The sequence below is a fragment of the Anabas testudineus genome, chromosome 15 (assembly GCF_900324465.2).
Source record: "Anabas testudineus chromosome 15, fAnaTes1.2, whole genome shotgun sequence".
Classification (NCBI taxonomy): Eukaryota; Metazoa; Chordata; class Actinopteri; order Anabantiformes; family Anabantidae; genus Anabas; species Anabas testudineus.
This window is the reverse complement of record NC_046624.1, coordinates 10,481,872-10,503,587: the sequence shown is the minus strand read 5'-3', so window position 1 is coordinate 10,503,587 and position 21,716 is coordinate 10,481,872. Positions and strand designations below refer to the sequence as shown.

Genomic DNA, 21,716 nt, shown 5'->3' with positions numbered 1-21,716 from the left:
AAATAAACCCCCCCATTTAAAATATGAAACTCTCATTTAAAATATTATTTTTCTCGATATATAAATGTTGTCAAAAGTTAAAAAAACATAACTGAAACACACAGTGACACACAATCAATAGTTCATTTCCAAACGAAAATTCACTGGAGAAGCTCCACGGATCATTTGACAAAACGTGTTTCACTTTTTGAAGTTACTAAGACCGGGTCGGATGTTCCACTACAATAAAGTGTTTTATCTTTCTGTGTGCTGCAAGCATCCACACGCCTTGTATTACAGTAGCTATCCAAATTATATATCAGCAAAAACAAAAACAAAAAAAAAAGACCGTGGGTACATTTAACATAAAAGAAAAAGCTATAATACATAAAACGTTTAGACCTGATAACAATAATATTTTCTAAACAACACGTCATGAAGTCGATACACAGAAGGAGCAGTTGGAACCGTTTCCCTATAGACAGGTTGGTGCCACGAACGCACCATCTGAATCTTTAGGCCAAATGCGTGTTTGAAGAACTGTTTTACTTGTGATGCTGCAAATGCATTGTTTTCCCACAGGTCGCTATTTTCGTTCAATTAAGACATTTTATTCTAAATATGCTGTTGGGATGGATTATTGTCTCAATCTAGTCTGAAGTTATCCGTGAAGAAACTGACGCCCTTGCTGTATATTCTCCATCTGCTGAGGAGCCGGGTGTGTGTGGAGGAGCCGTGGTGCTGTTTTGATTTAGCTTCAATCTGAGCCTCAGAAATGCGGAAAACCAATAAAAATACTTTCATTTGAACATTTCTATCCAATGTTGTCAGCAAAAGAGGTCATCCTTATAAAGTAGGCGCAATTTTCACAGTGAAGCAATAAAAAGAATATAGTACAGGGAACAGTCCTGAGAAACACATTAACCCACCATGGTCACAATTTCCTCTTGGAATTTCTAATTCTATTGATGTTTAGTTAGTGTAAAGTTTCTTTGAGCTTTGTTAGGAAAACATCACTAAATCTCTAACTATGACATGTTAGATGTCCCACAGCACACAGTTTAATATATAAGAGCTATAAGTCAAGAACTCTTAGCCTATGTAAATCTATAAAAGCTAAAAAATCTTTCTTTTGAAAACATAAACTTTGGTTATATTGAAGCCACATGTTAACTATGATGTCTTGCTGCGGCCAAAATGACAACATGAAGCAGACCTTTCGCATGGCGATGTCTCACAATAGGTCGGACAAAGAAACAAATCAACGGTACGGAACATGTGAGGATCCGACGCTCAGGAGTCACCCTGAGCTGCACACGTAGCCTTTTCACATTAACAGAATTAACAGAGCATTTTTTTGCACATGCGTCACTGCTGAACACAGGCTGCTGGGTCCCTTTGATGCGTTTAATAGGAACCTTCGAGCGTAAAACCTGAAACATCAACACCTTGGATAATTTGGCGGTTTGGTGCATTCGTGAGGACGCGTTGTAAGCCTGGATAAAAACATCCAAACGGGATTTAGCCGGTACACTTTCTTCTTGTGTAGTTTGCTGCTCATCTGTGAGACAGCGGTGTCCTTAAACGACCACATCTCGTCACGCTGATGAGTCTTTGGACTGGTTTTTTTTTTTTGTTTTTTTTTTTTTTGCTCACCGGGCTCCAAGAACATCTGGAGAGAAAAGGCATATAAAGAGTTTATAGGTGAGCTCCATGTGTAAGATCTTAAATCCACAATTGGTTTTGAATGTTTTTGAAAAGGGGCCAAAATGTTTAAGTTGCCATCTCTAAATGCCATCAGTGTCCAAAAATGTGCTGCCACTGAACATGAAACATTCCGTGGATGAGGCTGAATCCTTTCTAGTTCTGCAGCAGGCCTCTGTTGGTCCTCTTGATCTGTGTAGCATGGGGATTCTTGTAGGCCTGTAAAACACCCATTTCTTTGTATATTTAATTTAAAACGTGCAGACAACCATGTAGACCTGACCTTTAATCACTGATTGCTCCTTAGTTTGATGCGTATTGTGCCAATCAAATGAACGTAAGGCGCTGATATAAGAGCTTAGGTAAATGTAACATCCACGGACAGGTCTTTGCGCAGTCTTTATTTGCATCATAAGCATGTTCTAGTGTTCTCGTGTTCTCTCATGTTCACATAGGAACATTACCTGTTTTACTTTCAATCATGTTTTCTTCAAACTAATATTTTCATATTTGACAGATTCTTAGCTTTAATCAAGGAAAAGTCTGCGCGTCGGCCCGCTTGGCTTATTTAACTCATCCAGCATATTCTTCATCATCATAACGGACCATGAACATGTGTACACGCGCAGCTATTTGCTGATACTAGACATTATTTTAGTTTCACTTTATTGCTGAATTTTACTTTGCTTTTCTACAAAATTATAAGTCGTTTTCTGCACTATTTCACACACGATTTAAGAAAAACTTCTTCCATCTTACAGCTTAACATCGTCAGTTTTTAGAATACAACGTGCTCGTGCCTTTTAAGACTAACTTTTTAGCCCCACGAGCCGAGGAAGATACTTGTGAGCGGTTTGTACTCATACCTCAAAGAACCTTAGAGGGGCGGTGCTGCCTCCTCTCCTCCTCTCAGATTCTGGCTCTCACCACCGGGAAGGCTGGCTCGGGGCGTGCGCTCTTGTGAGCAGCTCCCAAAAAATACTCAGAGGGGCGGGGGGCAGAGGGGGTGAGACAGCTAGACAGGAAGACAGCTCCAGATCGATGAGACTAACGTAAAGAACCACCATCGAACTTCGAGGCAACAGAGTTGAACTGTTTCCCCCCCATTGTCACATTTAAGCCTCATTACGCGCACCGATTCTCCTGCACTCCAAACCAAGAAGATGCCCAAATCATCACCGTGCGTATTCCCATGGTCCTCCCTGTGGCTGGCATCTCTGGCTACTTTGGTAGTGCAGTCGGTGCTCTCTTCCTCCTACTCTTCTTCTTCTACTTCTTCCTCTGCGTACCAGAGACCCGCAGCCAGTGGAAGGCGACAAGGCTTCATGGAGAGAACGCTGATCCTCCTGGATGTCAACACCCGCAGTCCGATCAGAGTCCTCAACGACAACTTCCTTTCTTTGCAGCTGGACCCCTCGATCATCAAAGACGGCTGGCTGGACTTTCTGAGGTACCAAAGAGTTTTATTGCTTTTCAGCAACATCGATCTGACTCGCAGTCCACTTGTGATACGGATGGTGGGTCTCCTATTCATTACGCACGCAGCCACGTTGTCTAAATTGTCAATGTGTGAGCCACAAAGTTCTCTCTTTACTCATGGCACCAAGTGGTTCGATGATCCATATTACTGGATGATTTTCATCAAGACTGGTAAAGTCCAATCCTAACACATAATTTAATATGGCGACGATGGAGCTAAGCGTTGCTTCAAAAGCTACTAATTCGAGGTTATGGCTGTTACAATGTAAATAAAGTTTACAGTAAACTTATTAACATTAGTCTAGTTTAGTACATTTCACTAGTTGCACTAGTTGTTAATATATGTTTAAGGTTTTATTTTTGTTTCTATAAAACTATTAAAAACAACATTTACTTGGATCAAATGTCAGCCATATATATATATATATATATATATATATATATATATATATATATATATATATATATATATATATATATATATATATAGACAGATTTTTATTCAGTATTTATTTATTTATTATATCAGCTTCAGTGCATTTCTCAGATCAGTCATAAAGCTCACTGGAGACACTCAGGCATCGAGCCCAGGATTTGACAATGAATTATGAAACATGACAGTTTAAAATGCAAAACTTGGCAAAACAACCTGTCAACATTTTCATATTTATACTAAACCTTTTGGCTCAGAACAGTGACTATGGATTCATTTAATATTGTAGTTGTTGTTTTAAATCATAGTATTGCTTGTTTACAAAAATAATCTTTAGACGGGATCTATTGAGAAAAATATTATTTCGCTTTGGACAAAACATGTATGAACTGTAAAGTATTTACTGAAGCGTGAGGACAGCATATTTTAGCTTGTGTGATTCTTTCTTGACAGCAGAAAACCCCGTTTTTTAAATTTGACAAATAAATGTATGTGGACTTTTTTACATTTTCAGTTTTATCACACCACTTTTTATCTTTTTTCACAATTTATCTCTCGCCTTGTTTAAAAAAACTTGTTCTGGGTCGGCTTATTAAGTTATGCAGAGGCTTTACATGTTGTGTACATTTACTACAAGATGAGAAATTGTTGATTGAGTTACAATAATCCAGAGATTCATCGTCTGCAGGCCTGTCGGCTGCCTCCGTCTTTTTATTTCAGGGCGCTAAAGCCAAGTGCCACGTCGGCTGTAACGTAAAATCCCCCCCGTGTACCTTTGCTTACTTTAATCCCAACATTAATACGTGACTGATATGCATTAGAGATGAACATTTTTTGTATATTTTCTACTATCAGAGAGAATTAATCACGTTTTTACCTGTAGGACGCAGCGCAAAATAAGCAAAAGGCACTTTTTTTTTTAGCAGCCTCATGGAGAAAGCTGCATTTTATATCCGTTGGCCTTTGGAGATAGACCACTACTGAGCTGAGCTCCTGCGTCTTTAAAATAGCGTGAACCCTTTCATCCTTTAAACATGACACATGTTTTGTCTTAACCCTCAGGTTACCTCAGGTTGCAGGCGCAGTGTATCTGCTACAGCTGCTTCCTGACGCCTTTTCCACTGTTTGACAGATGATGTTTCTACCTGTTTCTCGGGCCGCAGGGCAGCTGTTTCGTGAAAGGTTCCTGCGATGCTGTAGCAATCACGTCACATTTAAATTACATTTCCTACTTTACTACTGCTGATGCACATTTTCTTGCATAGATCTGTATCTTTTAGAACCGGACTGCAGCTGTGAAATAAACTAGACCGAGCGTCAGGGGAGGAAAGGGCGACTTTCTGCTGCCGTGATTAGAAACTGAAGCAACACGGCCAGATACGCGTGGATGACGCGCTGTGGCGACTCTGTAGATGATCTTCTCTCAAATGGTTTCTGTCCATCCTGCGTGTCTGCAGCTCCAAGCGACTGGTGACCCTGGCGCGCGGCCTGTCACCTGCCTTTCTGCGTTTTGGAGGAAAGAGGAGCGACTTCCTGCAGTTCAACAACCAGAAGAACCTTGCCAAGTTCAGAGGGCCGGGACCAGACTACTACCTGAAAAACTACGAAGATGGTGATGAGATTCTCTTTTCGTTTTCTTTTTGTCTCAGTCTCGGTTGTTTTCAGGCCCACATTTAGGTCAGAATATATATTGTCTTCCTTTTTCTGCAGAGCGTCAGTGTAAATTATTATAAGTTGCCAGTTTAGGCACAACAAAATAAATTGGGTGTACAAACCCCACGTCCTTTAAGCTTTGCAATATGTGCTTTTTAAAAAAGCCTCTGCCACTAAACCAACTTTACAAAACAGGTTAGACAAACTATTAGAAGCACATCTCCCTATAACAAAATTGGAAAATGGAATAAAAATCATATCACCATATCTGAAACAGTTGAAACAAATATCCAGTGTTTTTGTATAAGACTATATTTAACAGGGGGTACCAATGAAAACACAGTGAGTGAATATGATGCACTAAACACGTATGGTGTTTTTGCAGTATATGTGCGTGAATGTGTATGTGGCTTTGTAGAGTAACAGTAAAGAAAGGCTGTGTTACTTTCCAGTGCTCTTTAAAACAGAAAATCTTCTGTTACATTACATTTGAGAGATTCTGGTTTCTGGAAGCAACACTTGTTTTAGGTATTATTCTAAATAAGTTTAATTCTTTACTTTCAAAGAACCATTTTAAACAAACTAAACAGAAGTGTTTGAAACTTGGCATACATAATCATTTTTTATGGATTTGTTATTTCCTTCTGTGCTGGCTTGCAGATATAGTGCGCAGTGACATTGCATTGGACAAACAGAACGGCTGCAAAGTGGCCAACCATCCCGACATAATGTTGGAGCTGCAGAGGGAGAAAGCAGCGAGCACCCAGCTCGTTCTCCTGAAAGAGCAACTGTCCAACATCTACAGCAACATTACAATAACAGGTAGGAGATCACACACACACACACACACACACACACGCACACGCACGCCCACGAATGCAGGGAAATGTGCTCTGGAACATGTATTCCACATTCACATAACACAGTCTGGACTTTGGGTGTTCTCCACATTCATGCATGCACATGCACAAGTGCGTGTGCACGTGCACGAGATGCACGCATGCAAGGTTCAAAGCATGCCAATGTAAACCATCAGCTTTCAGAATGACAAATGTAATTTGGAAAGAAGGAATGTGGAGATGGATACAGGGTACAACAGCAGAAGTTAGTAAACAGAGGACTGACGGTTTCACTGGTTGAAGTTAACACAACCTGACCACAGAAGGAACTCTGGAGTCGGGATTTTGGGTGGGCTGCATTTCTTATCTATTAGTGTGATTGAGATGGAAACGAGACACTGCAGGAAAAAGGGAGCAAATGAGGGATTTGTCTTTTAAAATTACTGCTGCTTTTGGAGTTGTCCGCAAACCTGCTCAGTGATTTGCCTACAAAGAGTGAGTCAGTGTCAGAAATGATCAGTTAGCACTGTAAACAGTTTTTTAGAGTTCTCCGCATCAGTAGAAGATTATTTAGTTAGTGGGTTGCATTCAAGAAACACACACTTCCCATCTTCTCTCAAAGGTGAGGGAAGTATGTTTTTTGGGAGGGCGCAGTTTTTCAAAAAACAGAGAACCACCCGGAAAGTGAGTCTTAAAAGTCCAAGAGCTTGTGGAACAATAATTGGAATTTGGCAACTCAGCCAATGACAATAGCTTTGTCATACTTATGTAAGCTTTATAGTGGTTTCGATATCGCAATGTGTAGAACCCCACGCTCACTTTAGATCCAGAGAAAATGAAATGTTTGGCCGGGAGTTTTGAAAATACATTAATAAGATGTGTAAAACCAATACATCTATTAAATATACTTTAATTGAACCCAGAATGTGTGATTAATACGTTTGCTCATCATAGACAGGACTGGTGGACTTGCACAAGTGGTTTTGCAGTGTGCCCTCCATGTTTGTAGAAGGGCTCACTTTAACCCTCGGTGTGTTTCTGTATGAGTGATAGAGGCGCATGTGCAAAACCTGCATCAGCTGCGTATTTTCAAATAGTCTCAAGTGCAGCAGTCATAATATGGACTTGTAGCATTTATCAAAGTAGGCAAATACACAAAAGAAGAATTCGGACCAGCTCGTGTGGAGAGGATCGGTTCACAAGTTCAGGTCACCTAGTTACGTAGCATCCCACCCATCGTCATTCATTTTGTAGTGTTGCAGCTGCGCTAAAAGTTACACTGCCCGCGTGGTCATTAATTCTGTTACCACAGGAACTTAAGGATGTTTCACAAAGGCTCGGCATTATTGAAACTATACTATGTACAATACTGCAATATGTTACAGTAATGAAAAGCCGTGGTCTTTATATTTCCCAGCTTTGCATAATTATACAATTACTATGTGAAGTCTTGGTAAAAGTCACTGTAATCTAATAAAACCACGGTCGAGACAACTAGCCACTGTCTCACACATGTGGTGTAGTGCTAATGTATCTCGAAATTAAGACCACATTTCCCATAAACCCTGCAGTTTCCTGTCACAAAGAGGATGTTACTACTGCTTGACTCTGTTTTGCTGCAGCACAGAGGCCAACAGAGGCTCCCAGTGGTCGTTGTCATGGTCAAGTATAAATTGACAAAACATGGTAATGATAAAACACGCACGTCTCATTTAAGCCGTTTTCTCGTGCAGATAATTGAAGCAAGTCACTTTAGTGAAAGGCCTAAAATTTAAATGTATATGAGACACTATAATTTACAGGTGGGGATATGGTGAATTTGAATATTTCTGCAGTAACACTTCAGACTTTTTTCCTATACTGCATGATTTTGCATCATATTACTAATTGATTTCTGTCCTATGAAGGATTTTGTCTTTTTTTAAATATGAAGCCCTTGTGTGATGGTTCCCATTAAGCGGTAGGAGTGGAGAGTTGAGAGACAGAGAGCGGCGCTATGCTGTTTTTGAGCAGGTGCCATAGTTGTTATCAGAGCAGAAGGACTTTATTTACCCAAAACCAATTTACTGGGAAGTGTTCTCACAGAAACTCTCATTCCTCCGAGCACAGATACAAGCTGCAGGTCTACCCCTGGGAAATGAAAAGACCGTGAAGGTGGAGTTTTTGTTTTCTTTTTATGGTACCACAGGTTGTCTCTGGTGGACTTTAACATGCACGGGCTAATTAACATGGGGAAATAAGTTGCCAGCGCGAGCACTGTTTAAGCTGAAAACGTCCTGATCTCCCGAACATGTTTGCGTTACAGCCTCATTATTACACTCAGTTGAACTCTAAGCATGTTGTGTAAACTGGAATCTGTGCAAATACCTCTCATCTGTGTGCGGAGAGGAACGAGGGGCACGAGGGATGTGTTTAAATATGGTCTGGTAGCAATCAGCCAAGATTCACTGTGTGCGTGCTCGTGTTTGTGTGTGTGTGTGTGTGTGTGTGTGTGTAAAGCAGGTGGTGCTTACAGGACCATTAACAGTCTCACTCCATCCTCTTCCACTCACCACCGTCTGACCTTTGGCTGAGGCTTGTTAGTGCTATCAATAACACACACATGCACGTGCACAAACACACTCATTCAGTGGGCAAATTGACTTGAGAAAATACCCCTCACGCCCTCATTTCTCTCTCGCCCTCTTCGTCTTCCTCCGTCGGTTCCTTCTTCTCCACCTCCTAACACTTCTCCCTCATTTCACTTTCATGTTTACTGTTAGTTTAGCTGTGTATATTGTGACTTCATGTGAAGGTCCCACGTTTATTTGACACTTCAGAGAATGAGGCAGTCAGTCCGTTTAACTTGTGACCTCGAAGGTCTTGTCCGGGTGTTTAAGACCTATAGGATAAACACAACTCTATTTAGGAATTCCTACACTGTGTTATTCTTGTCATCTAAAGCCCGCTGATCAATATTAGTGAACACAGACAAGAAGAAAATCTTCCCAAAACAGAGAAACTGGAGCAGCAAAAGTCAAACATCGGATGTTATCAGTTGTAAGGTCTGCAGCTGCTTGTGACGCAGTGAATGGGGAATGATTATAACTCAAAATAAAGAACCAGCATTAGAATCAGTAAGTGCCTGTGAAGCGTTATTGTGCATTTATAATTACAGATGAAATCACAACTTGTAGAAAAGTAGCTGGTTGTTATGGGTTAACTTTATCTTTTATTTATTGCCGTAAACCTGATTGTGCTGCTGCTTGTTGAATCTAGGGTTAGATCACTGCAAAAGGTGAAACACTTTTCAATAGATAGTCTTTAAAAAACTGACAGAGGGGCCCAGGAGGGAGCACATCACATGATCAGTGAGGTTATATTATTATTAATGTGCTAAGTTCAGTTTCGTGGCATCAGATTAAAAAGTATAATTTTAATGTTAGGTGAGTCAAACGGTGGCTTCATGATCAGGCTGATGGTACAGAGCCTGACATCATGACTTCCTCTCCTAGTCTGATCTCACGTGTGTAGTATCAAGTGACACAAATGTTTACAGTGCCTAATCAGTTATTAGGTTTAAGTAAACATAGCTGAGAATACATCAGTCACCCATACCTGAGCCCCTCGCTTTGAACTGACACAGAAGTGCAGCAGTCACAGCCAGAAGCCTCTCGCTGAAAAGAAACACGAGAAGAACGGCAACATAAGAGGAGACAACAAAAAAGCGTGGATGGAACAAATGTGACCCTGATTTAATAAGAAGCGCAGCAGAGCAGCCTCTGTTATTTTCAGCGGAGGTAGCAGTTACGCACTGTTCAGCAGCTGCACAAGCTAGAATGGATAGGAGTCCCGATTTTATTTTATTATCATTTGTTGCCAAGTTGGAGGGAACTCCAAATGCGCTGGCCTCCACAGTGTGTGTTCCAGCACTGACATGACACTGTAGATTCATGATGGCCAAATCACGAGGGTTGGATGATGGGGGCATGTTACACATCTGACCTTCATGCAAGAGGCTGGAGTTGGCGTCCATTACAGACCTGCTATCAACTCTCTCCTTAATATTGACCCCTATCAGATCCTGTTCTCTAACCAGATCCAACTGTTTCAGCTGCTTAACTCTTCGCTCCCCTAGAGGAGAATGAAAGAAAAGCTGATCTTCATCTCTGAACTATCACTGTAAGAATCGAACAAGTTTAAAAATGAACCTATTCTGTTGTATATATATATATATATATATATTGATAGCTATTCTGAGAGTGGTCTCCCCTTTAATCTACCGTTTATATTGTAAAAACTATGCATCCACACTTCCGTATTTATTGTAACACAGACATTAAAAACATTTTACATTTGCTTTGGCTCAGTTATCAATTTCATTGTTTGAAACTCACACTGTAATACAGTAATAGAGAAGACTGATGTGAAATTTATGTCCCTGGCAAAAGGCATTATGAATCACTAGGCAGGACGTACGGAGAGGCAGAAGGCTAAAAGTCTGGAAAGACAAACATTAGGAGCAGGCACAGAAAGGGGAATTTACTGAACATCTGTGAATGGCTTGAAAATGTTTTCATCAAAACAAACTGGCACAGCTGTCTATAGTCAGAGGGCCTCTAGTTATAACTTTCTGTTTTTACTCATTTGAAAATCAAAACACATTTTCTTGCAACAGTGGGAAACATGCTCCATTCTTCCTATTAGTTCTGCTATATGACTCCTCCCAGCCTTTTATCCACTCTTTCCTTAATCTCAGCTGAACCTCTTTTGTAGGGAAGAAGAAGAAGAATTGTTTCTCCAATGTCTGCCTTATCTCTTTGTTTAAAATTCCCTCAGTGAACACACGCGCACACTCAGCACAGCACAAGGCATGAATTGTGGTCGGCTGAGTTTTGGTGTTGCAGCTGCTTCAGTACCCGTTTCTGTCCAGCTCACTGCTGACTGGAGCTTTATGAGATTCTCCTGCCAGTTTTCACACTGTTACACTGTGCAGCCTGTTACTGCGACGACTGATTTAATGTGCATTGATTCGTTGATATTAATGATGATACTATTGGATATGAGCAGTCATTGTGGATGTTGGAAGGACGAGGTAAAACTAAGAACATGTAAGCGTGTTGGTACGTTGTTGCACTTTACAGATTGTGTGTACTGATCATGTTAAGGCATAGAAATGGGTTTTATTTTTGTACCATTCTCTCACTAGTACTAGTTTGTCCCTTCTATCACTTTTAAAATTATATTTGTGTTTATATTTCAGTTAAAAATAAAGCATGATAACAATTTTGTATGTTTTAACTAAATTTTTATTTTTTTTTGCATTCAACTTATTAATAATTGACAGAGCGAGAGATGGAAATTCAGTAAGATTAGGACGAGATATTCCAGTGGTCTATAGCCAAAAGTACATAGATGCTGGTGATACAAGTGGCATCTTAGCAAGCTGAACTGTGTAAAGAAATCTGTGATGATAATTAATCAACATTTAAAAAGACCATTAAATGGGGACATCTTATTCCAAATTGACATTGATTTGGTGTTAATGTTATTTGAGACAGTTGATTAAATGATGCCAACACAATCAAGACACTAGTGGTAAGGTTTTCGAAGCAGATCACAGAGTCTCATGAAAACTTCCAACAATTGTGCATGAATCAGCCATAACAAATTGATATCCTAAACCTATTGGTTGCGCGAGTTTGTCTGAACTCAAAACCTGCACATAATGTTAAATATAAAATTGTTATATGGTTATGGAAGTCGGTAGACTTGAACATTAAACCATGAAGAGATTTTCTGCACCATAACTACTTACCGACTTAAATTCAGTCGCATCTACTGACACAGTATCTGTGTGTGTAAAACCAGACATTTTCATTTGTTTTATGTTTTTAATAAAAAGCAACTCGGCAGAAAGTTTTTAGTGTCGTACATTTGCGGTTTTAAAGGATTTAGTCTGTTGCATTTGTCTCTCGGCAACCATGTGCATATTTTTAGCGCAGCTTTTAAAGTAGCGTTCACATATCTTCAATAAGGATCTTTCTTGAAACAACTTGTGTGATGAGATTACTCATTTTTCCTGTACGGCGAAAAAGCTTTGGACCGAGATCGATGCCCTGCAGCACAGCATTTTAACCACTAGAGTTTCACACGTGGAGGATTTTTTAAAATGTAACACAGAATATCTTCCAACAAAGGAGCTCTGTTGAAACAGTAACCTGAATACATTTCAAATGAACACAACCTTGTATTTTATGAATATAGTCATGCTATTTTAAAACTTATACCTGTCAGTTTACAATAGTAAGCACTAATGTAAGATGAGCGTGACAAACTATTGATTGCCATATTGCCTGCTTTTTTTATTCTTTACTCTTTCCACATGGCCTACACACATCCAGAAGTGTTTTTCCTTGATCTAAAGAATACCTAGAGTGTTTAAATCATTGATGGACATAACATGTAATTCCATGTGTTTGCAATATGCCCTAAGACAAGTGCCAGCAACCTGCAAATGAATGTCATTTTAATAGCCTGATGCATGGGAAATGTTTGAAAGCAGTCCTTCCTCTCCTAAGATCGTTTGGCATGACATCCAACCTCCACATTTTCCCTCAGAACTCTAGAAAACATACGTTTTGTGTCAAATTTCAAATCATGGCACTGTGTTCTCTTAATGCTCAGAGCCAGTTTGTACCAATGGGATGGACCTGTAGTAGGATTGCTAGTACCTCTAATTTGTGCACTGTGTGTGTGTGTGTGTGTGGGGTGTGTGTGTCAGCTCTGTATGGGTCCAGATGAAGTTGTTATCCTGAGGGGAAACATGCCTCCTTCATTACCAGCGAGACACATTTTATTTCCTTAATTTGACTCTCAGGCTGTCATCCGTAATTTATGAGATTGCCCTATACGTGTGTGCGCACATGCGTGTGTGTGTGTGTCTATATGTATATGTTGTGTGTGTGTGTGTGTGTGTGTGTGTGTGTCATGTTTGTACTGGAAGCAGGGGCCAGTAAGAGACTACTAGCTGTAACCACGTTTTAAGGAGGTGATTTGACCTGGTGTTTAAGGATGTTACACCAATGTGATTTTTAGCATGAAAAGAACACATTTTTTCAATTTAAATTTAATTTATTATAGTACATTTGATAGCAAGAAGTGCTGATTTTCTTATTTATATGAAATGCAACTATCTTCAGTGTACACTATAAATACAGTATCTGAGCTTATCCAGTTTTCAAACCAGCCATCAATATCCTCCGTCCTCCACCAAAATCTGTTTGTTGTCTAGCATAGTATCTAGAGTTAATTTAGAATTTAAATTATTCACTAGTTAAGTACATCTTTCTTGTATTTACAAAAAAATCCCTTATGTGTAAATTTGCTAACTAAAGGAAATGCTCCAGTACACTACACTTCAGCACCAGGACATTAATCTTACTGTGTCAGAACCACCCATAAATTATTGTAAACTCAAGAAAATGTTGCTAAAGAGTTTGGCATGCTTTTCCTTTGGCCACTTGTGAATCCTCTTTAATTCTACTCTTTTCTTTCCACTCTGAGCATATGGCTGGTTGGATTGTGTTGGACCTTGTCAGAGGCCATCTATCACTCCACGGTGTCCCGCTGAGTTGGAGATTCACAGCACAGCACTCAGCCCTCAAAATGAGAAAACAAGAGCAAGAGGGAACAAAGTTAGATTTAGAAAGAGGAGAGAGAGGGGGAAAAAAGAGATGGAAGGAGAGAAGAATGAATTAACAGCAATAGACAGATGGGAAAGAAGCGAGCAAAGGGGCAAAAAGAGCAAAGAAAGAACAAAATATAAAGATGAATAACACATTGTTAGGCCAACAAAGAGCCAATCTTTTTTTCCATTCAGCCAGAGAGTTCTGGCAGTTTAGAGATGTTCTCAGCTAAAGTTCCAGCTGACACCTGTGGTGTAAAACTGCGCCTTCAAGGTTGAGCAAACCTGTGAGTTTCGACGGCCTCAACGCACAAATAACATCCTCAGAGCTCTCTACAGAAAACATCTTATAATAAAGGGGGGGGGGGGGGTCCAAAGGTCGCTAACTTTGAAAATTTAGTCAATCTCTAGTTAGCTCGGTGATGAAACACAGAGCCGTTCACATTTCACATTGTTTGCCATGCGCACCGCAGATAATTCTTGGTTGTATTCATATATAATCTACAGTGTTTATATTTTGATATTACTCTGTTACAGATAATCAACAAACAACAAGACAATAATTGAGAAAACGTGTCCTTCCTTGTTGAAGGGATGAAAAAGAGACTTTATTTTTTCAAGCAGCATCGCTACTGGCTGCGTTTGACCTCTGACCCTCACATGAAACAACAACATGCGCCTCAGAGGAATATGTGAAGAAGCTACTTCGTAATTATTCTGCACGTAAGATGTTGTCTGCAGAGCTCTGGAAGCAAAGGGGGGGGGGGGGGTACAATTACATCCATGAGCATGAAATCATTCATTCTTCTTCCTCTTTTATCTTCTGTGCCACCTTAGCGTCTTCACATATCCCAAAGCTATCATCAGTAGGACATAATACTACATGGTTGGACAAAAAAATGGAACAACGTTGGTTAAAACCGGTTTACTGTTGGAAAGAAATCATTAAATCTTGTATTGATGCGACATGTTCTGACTCACACGAGTGTGTTTAGGAAATGTTGCTCATAATGAAGTGCTTCTGCATTTAAATAGATCACGATCAACGTGTATTATTCACTGACAAAATGTTTTGGCAGTTTGCAAATTGCACAAATTGGTAGATTTATTCCCTCAGATTCCTGTCATACCAGACGACTTTGCTACATCATCACAACTGTAGGGGAAGAATATTCCCCAGTTATGCATGGGGAAAATACTCTAAGTCTAATTATTACTAATGTTTATGAGATAATGTGAATTGTCCTTGATCCATCCCGTACATCAAATATATTCTGTTTTCCAGGAAAATGATTCAGCACAGATTTTGCAAAGAAACAGCCAAATAACAAGCAAACCCACTTTCCAACACATCATAACAATGTAATCCAGGAAACAGGTGAAATTCTTAAAAAGAAACAATATTTTTCAGCACAATTGTCTCCTTGAACGTCTCTGAATTTCAATATGTTGTAAAAGATAGATTACTGATGTGAAAATGATGTTTTCAGATCAGGCGGCTCTTTGAATTTGTCAGAACACACATCTCCGACACAGCCTGGATATTTGTTTATTTGTACGTCTTAAAAATGTGCTAGAACCTTGGATGGGCACATATGGAAGCCAGTTTACTGTAGGTCTGTTAGGATTGTAACCTACTTTTACCGAGACCAACAACAGATAGAGGTTGGGCTACATCTTAAGATCAGTCACCTCGGAAAGGTTTATTGGCTCATTAGAGGGGTAATGGAAGCTTAATGTTAGATGTGTGACCAAATTGTTTTCTTTCTCATTTGCCAAAGTCTCTCTTTGTTTCTTTTTTTTGTTAATTGGCTTAACTATTCCCTAATTGGTGCTTTGGGTTTTTATTTGGAGATTTTATTAGATGCTGGCTGATGTATGGTTACAAGATGACAGAGAAAATATGTAAACTATTTTATGGCCTTTCAACACTTAGGCAGAGCAACACATTTAAAACATATTTAATTTGTGTCTTAACTGTAATATCCAGCTGTTTATGTGTTTGTAAAGAAACAAATAAAGAAGTATAAAAGAAAGAAAATGGTTGAAAGAAAGAATTGGACCAGGCTCATGACTGGGTTTCATGCACTTTAGGCCTCTTATTGCTCCAAGCCCATTTTACTCCGAAGCTGTTTGATTCTGAAGGATCTCTGCTCTGCAGGGCGCAGCGCTGGGTTGTTGAAGGAATTTTATGAGTCCATAAGTGTGAAATGAAATTTGCCCTGGTCAGTGCAGTGAAGCAGGAGAAGTGGAATTGAATTTTCGGTGGTATTTTACTCAGACCTCCATTCCCTTAGGGAGCGTACAGGACTGCTCGCAATGGCCCAGGCAAGAAGAGGCCAAGTAAAACCTTTTCCCTGAAGTTTTTAAGGTCTGCTGTGAATGGCAGGAGCCGACACTTCTAACCAGGAGCAGATGTTTGGCTCACTTGGATTGGCCTGGTCCTTTCGCCTGGCAGAGTAGGAATCCCAGGGTCTGCTGCAGCCAGCGTGCCCCACTCGCAACACTAATAGCCTGGTTCTACATTTCTTGTTCTCCCCTTGGTGAACTCGACTGCCTTTAAACATCAGTGTAGGTCCAGAAAAGACAGAGACGGAGCTACAGTAGGCCGAGGAGAACTCCTGCACATTCACACATTAGCAGATTAAAGCGATGCTGTAGGTGTTTCTGTTCTAATGTTGGACAACAGATAGCTACAGTAGTGCTCCTCCTTTTTTTTTTTTTTTTTTTACAGATTTACCAAAGGTTTTTCTTTACCTGAGCCTATGATGAGCCCAGATATAATTTGAACCACTGAATCAAAATGCTAACCTTTTTTTTTTTTTTTAAAGTGAACCTTTTTTTGTAATGGCAATAAATGTTAATTGCTGTAAAACTTACTTTTGCCAAGGGTGAACTAAGCAAGTTAGTGCTGTCTAATCCTTTTATACACATTAATTTAAAAATAAAAGAACTCAGACACAATTGATGCATATTATATTAATATTGTGCTGTACTCAGTTAATTCAGATATTATGGTTTTTTTTTTTTTGTTATAAACAAACTCAATACAACTACCTATTGTTTTTAACAGTGTAGAGTGAGAGTAGACATTAATAATATGATAGGAGGCTTCTCCTTTTCTTTCTTGAAAATCCCCTCCCGAGGTTCTTAAACTTCCAACATGAAACATCTTGGAGATCCTCCAGATGTAACCTAAACATCTTGTTCTCACCAGATGTGAACCAGCTTCTCCTCAGTAACTTTGAAATCACACTCACCTTTGAAATGTGCCTTATTCTATAAAATGAACTGACTTGCACATGTTTTGCTCATTTTACAAACTTACTAAATGTTCACGTTACGCTCATAATTTGTGGATTTTGCTTTAGTTATACAGCTTAGATTACAAATTAAGGTTACAAATTAAACACACTTAACATACAGTGCTAATATTTAAATATATCCAAGCATTATTTTGTATCATATCACAACAAACTTTGTGCAGAGATTTTTGAGAAATGACAGTGTATACAGTATCCGTGCAGATTGGTCCTAATCACCATAGAATGTAAACATGTGCAGCAAACTGTCTAAACTGCCCAAATCAAATCAATGAAGCAAATACCAAAAGTGTTTATTCAAATGTATGATCTTGCAGCAGTGATTTGACAGATTAGTGTACTTTTTGAGCTTTCCTTCAGTTGGTGTAAATTAATTGGCATTTATTTATAAAAATGAAATCACTATGTGATTGATTTAACTCACTTTAGGATACAATATGGTTTTTGCATCAGTTGAAACCACCACCACCTCAAGTGTTAAAGCACCAAAGCAGGATGTCATTTTTCCAAACATCAAACATCTGAAACGGACTAATGGACCACAACACTATAATAAAACAAATCAAAATCTCACTTACGTGCAAACCTCTGCCAGTAGAGCACAAACAGAGAAACAAAATCTGCTTTGTAATGTTAAGGTGGACTGAGATTTTTATTACGCAGATTTAAGTCGGACAGAAAGGGAACAGCAGGAGAACAAGATTGATGAAAAAGATGGTTTTGAGACTTGGGGAGATATTTGTGAATAGTTGGAAAATTCCCATTCTCTTTCTCCATTAACATCTGGCAGGAATATCTATCACAGTGCTGGTACAATTCCCAGCTTTGTCATAATGGGTTGCTACAGAAACTCAAATGGGACCTAAAGCGAGAGAGTTATGGGAAGCACAGACTGTCCGAGCGACTGAGGCAGGTGCCCCCTGTAGTGTTCGTCCTGCACCGGCCAGCATTTGTTTTATTGATTTATTTATTTTTGCTCTTTTCCTTTTACGTGAGATGAATTGCTATAGCAGCTACAATAACTAACCCAGCAATGAATTGCATGCTGGATGCGAAGAGTTGTACACTGAGAAGTGTAAATCTGTCCATTTTACATGTCAAGATATTTCCTTGGCTTGTATAGGTATTGTCTGAGAATGATTATGAAAGTATTACTTAAATTAAAAAACAAAAATCACCCCATCATTCATCCAATTACATTTAATTAGGTTTATTATCTGTCATTATATTTAAAATAACAAATAGCCTATGTGGTCAGTGTGGTCAATACACAACATAGAAGCTTTCTGAAAAAATATTGTATTGTAACTTTTTCCATTATCTGATTTAATAAATGTGTAATTACTTATAAAACTGTTGTAAGGTAAGCTGGTTATTCCGTAAATGTTTAATCTGGCTCTGCTCTCCCCGCTGAAGACAGAACCTCCAGTTTAACTCAAGCAGAAGTAATGTGTGTGGATATAGTTTGAGAGTGGAAGATGATTGCTGTGATTATGGTGATTACTCTAGCAGTGAAAGGCAGTCTGGGATACTGTGTGTTTGCTTTACTGCCCTGCTTGGGATCTGGTCTTCATAACCCTCATCCATCATACAGCCTGGGATCAAAGATACCCTTCCTGAGCTGGGAATGTAGCAGATGTCCTAAATACCCCAAAACAAATGTTTTGTTTGCCCTTGGCTTGTCCGTCGTTTTAAAAAATGAATACGTAATGAATATAATAGAAAAGACATGATTTAAAAATAAAGTCTGTCCTCTACCTGAATTATCAGTGATCTGCGCTGTGTTTGCAGCATAAGCAGGTGTCTTGTGGGAAGGGCTGCAGACATTGTTTTAAGTCCAGACTCTTTGATGGTTGAAGGTCAGTAAAGCCCTTGGTTAGTCTTCCTATTGTTTCACTCTTAACTGCCTGAAGGAGTCTTGTTTCTCTGCAATTACAGTGCAATCAGTGCTCAATAACAGCCTCAGCAGAGGTGTGTGTTGAGATAAAAGAGGGAAGCTTTACAACCTCCCTCTTTGAAGGAGACGGTGTTACTAATCTCTAATTGTAAAAATGTCAGGTTGACTCTGACACCTCCTCACTCTAATGGTTCTGCCTTTAAAACACAATATGAAGGTCTGCAGTAGATTTCAGCTGGATTTACTCTGTGAGTACCATGTACAGTGCATCGAGAGAGTTAAGCTTAACTTTTTCCACATTTTGTTATGTTACAACCTTATTCCAAAATGATTAAATTCATTGTTTGCCTCAAAATTCTCCAAACAATACCCATATACAATGAGTATTCACAGCCTTTGCCATGACACTCAAAATTGAGCTCTGGTGCATCCTGTTTCCACTGATCATCCTTAAAATGAGCCACAGATCTGGGCAAGGGTACAGAAAAAACTCTGTAGCACTGAAGGTCCTAATGAGCACAGTGGCTTCCATCATCCATAAATGGAAGACATTTGGAACCACTAGGACTCGTCCTAGAGGGGGCCACCCAGCCAAACTGAGCAATCAAGAAAGAAGGGCCTTAGTCAGGGTGACTAAGAACTCGATGGTCACGATGGGAAAAACAACCATCTTCTATTCAGGTTTGTATGGTAGAGTGGCCAGGTGGAAACCACTCCTCAGTAAAAGGCACATGACAGCCCGCCTGGAGTTTGCCAAAAGCCACCTGATGGACTCTCGAACAACAACTGACTGAACTCTTTGGCCTAGAGGATACCAGGCACTACTCACCACCTGTCCAATACCATCCCTACAGTGAAGCATGGTGGTGGCAGCATCATGCTGTGGGGATGTTTTTCAGAGGCAGGAACTAGGAGACTAGTCAGGATCAAGAGAATGATGAATGCAGCAATGTACAGAGACACCCTTGATGAAATCTGTTCCAGAGTGCTGTGGACCTCTGAGGTGATGGTTCATTTTTCAACGGGACATCTACCCTAAGGACACAGCTTACATAACAAAGGAGTGGCTACAAGACATGAATGTCCTTAAGTGGCCTGCCTTGAACCTGATTAAACATCTCTGGAGAGATCTGATATTTAAGGTTAGTCAACTTTGAATGACATATAGTACAGTCCTTATTCTTCAACACTGGAAATACTGTCTATTTATAAGCTGTAGTTACAGCTTGCTTACATTTCAACTTCATGTCATTGCCTGCTCAGCCGTCAATCAAACCACCCCCTCAAAGGTTTGAATGCTAAAGCCACATTTCACCGTTGTGGGTGCCTAAAACATCTTGTAAGATAAGATAAGATAAGATAAGATAAGATAAGATAAGATAAGATAAGATAAGATAAGATAAACTTTATTGTCATTGCAACATCGTACAACGAGATTAAGGTGCCAACCAGTCTGTGCCATATATATATAGAATGAAAAGGAATAAAAAAAACAGAATAAATAATCAGAGACTAATCAGAGAGTAATTAAGAGATGCTTTTTTGTCGTAGAGAGATGAACCTTCAGTTAAATTCAAGTTCAAGTTTTTGTGCAGAATATCAGTCTATATTAACAGGATAAATTATAAACAGTTTTGTGTCATGGTAACGGATGTTACATTCATTCTTCTTTCGTTGTGGTTTGTAGGTAGCTCTACATGCCAAATGCAGTGAGGTCATTAGTGACTAAAAAAGTGGTCTTTTTATTGGCAAACACATGTAGAAACCACTCACACTCCATACAGAATTCCAACAACTGGTCTGAGTTACATAGCCCAAAAGCAGTGCAAGGCAGTAGATGCCATTTCATCTACTTCTGCATCTTTGATTTGTTGTCTACTGTAGTCTGCTGCCCAGACTGGAGCACACACACAGAGCAGCAGAGAGTGGATGTACTTTACATCAGGAACCGTGTATGTTAACATACCACTCATCTTACTCACCAGCTCTGTCGACTTGCTCTGCATCTCCTTACACTGGGTACACAAAAGAGGGCCACACACAACTCTATTCACAGCAAATTCACAGATTGAGGTAATCTCTCCCTCTCACACTCTTGTTTCCACACACACACACACACACACACACACACACACGTGCACGCACACACACACACGCACAGACATACACATCAGTCCGCCTCTTCTAACAGAATTGAAAACAGGTGCCCACCACATATCTTGCATTCTTCCAAAATACAAAAGTGGTTTGACCTGAATGGTTTTGCTGGAGTGGAGCCACCCTGTATGAAAGAAGAGTCCATGTGGAGATGTGTGTGTGTAAACATGGAGGCGTTGGGTTCTGTGCAACACGCTGGTGGAGCAGCACAGACTCGCACTATATTAGAACCACATTTCTCCCTCTGTGCAACCCGAACATGCAGTGTCAAGTTAACGTCAGGATAAGTCGCAGATTCACCATGTGAACATAGCAGACCACCGCATTTAATAAGTTTCGATACAGAGACCGTAACAGTATACTGGTCTGGCTTTGACCGATATGGATGAATGATCAAACTGCATCGATAGCTGCTCTTAAACTTTTGACTGTATTTTCAAAAATTGAATTGGAAATGTCATTTTTGTGATGACAAAGCTTCATTCGTCGTCTATTTTTTTTTTTCTGCACACAGAGGACCTTGTTAGTGGAGGAGACCGTCCAATGAGAAACAGAAAAGAGATTGAAGCCATGATGGAGGAACTGA

The 21,716-nt window shown here is 39.7% G+C and overlaps 1 protein-coding gene across 1 annotated transcript in view; it reads left to right on the top strand.

Moving 5' to 3' along the window:
- The first annotated feature begins 2,711 nt into the window (after positions 1-2,711).
- Positions 2,712-21,716, top strand: part of hpse2 (heparanase 2) — a 46,653-nt gene continuing 27,648 nt past the window's right edge. Inside the window, exons 1-3 of the mRNA XM_026353849.1 lie at positions 2,712-3,133; positions 5,053-5,207; positions 5,909-6,070. Of these exons, the coding sequence (XP_026209634.1) occupies positions 2,847-3,133; positions 5,053-5,207; positions 5,909-6,070 (604 nt within the window). The 5' untranslated portion in view covers positions 2,712-2,846. The remainder of the gene's footprint in view (positions 3,134-5,052; positions 5,208-5,908; positions 6,071-21,716) is intronic.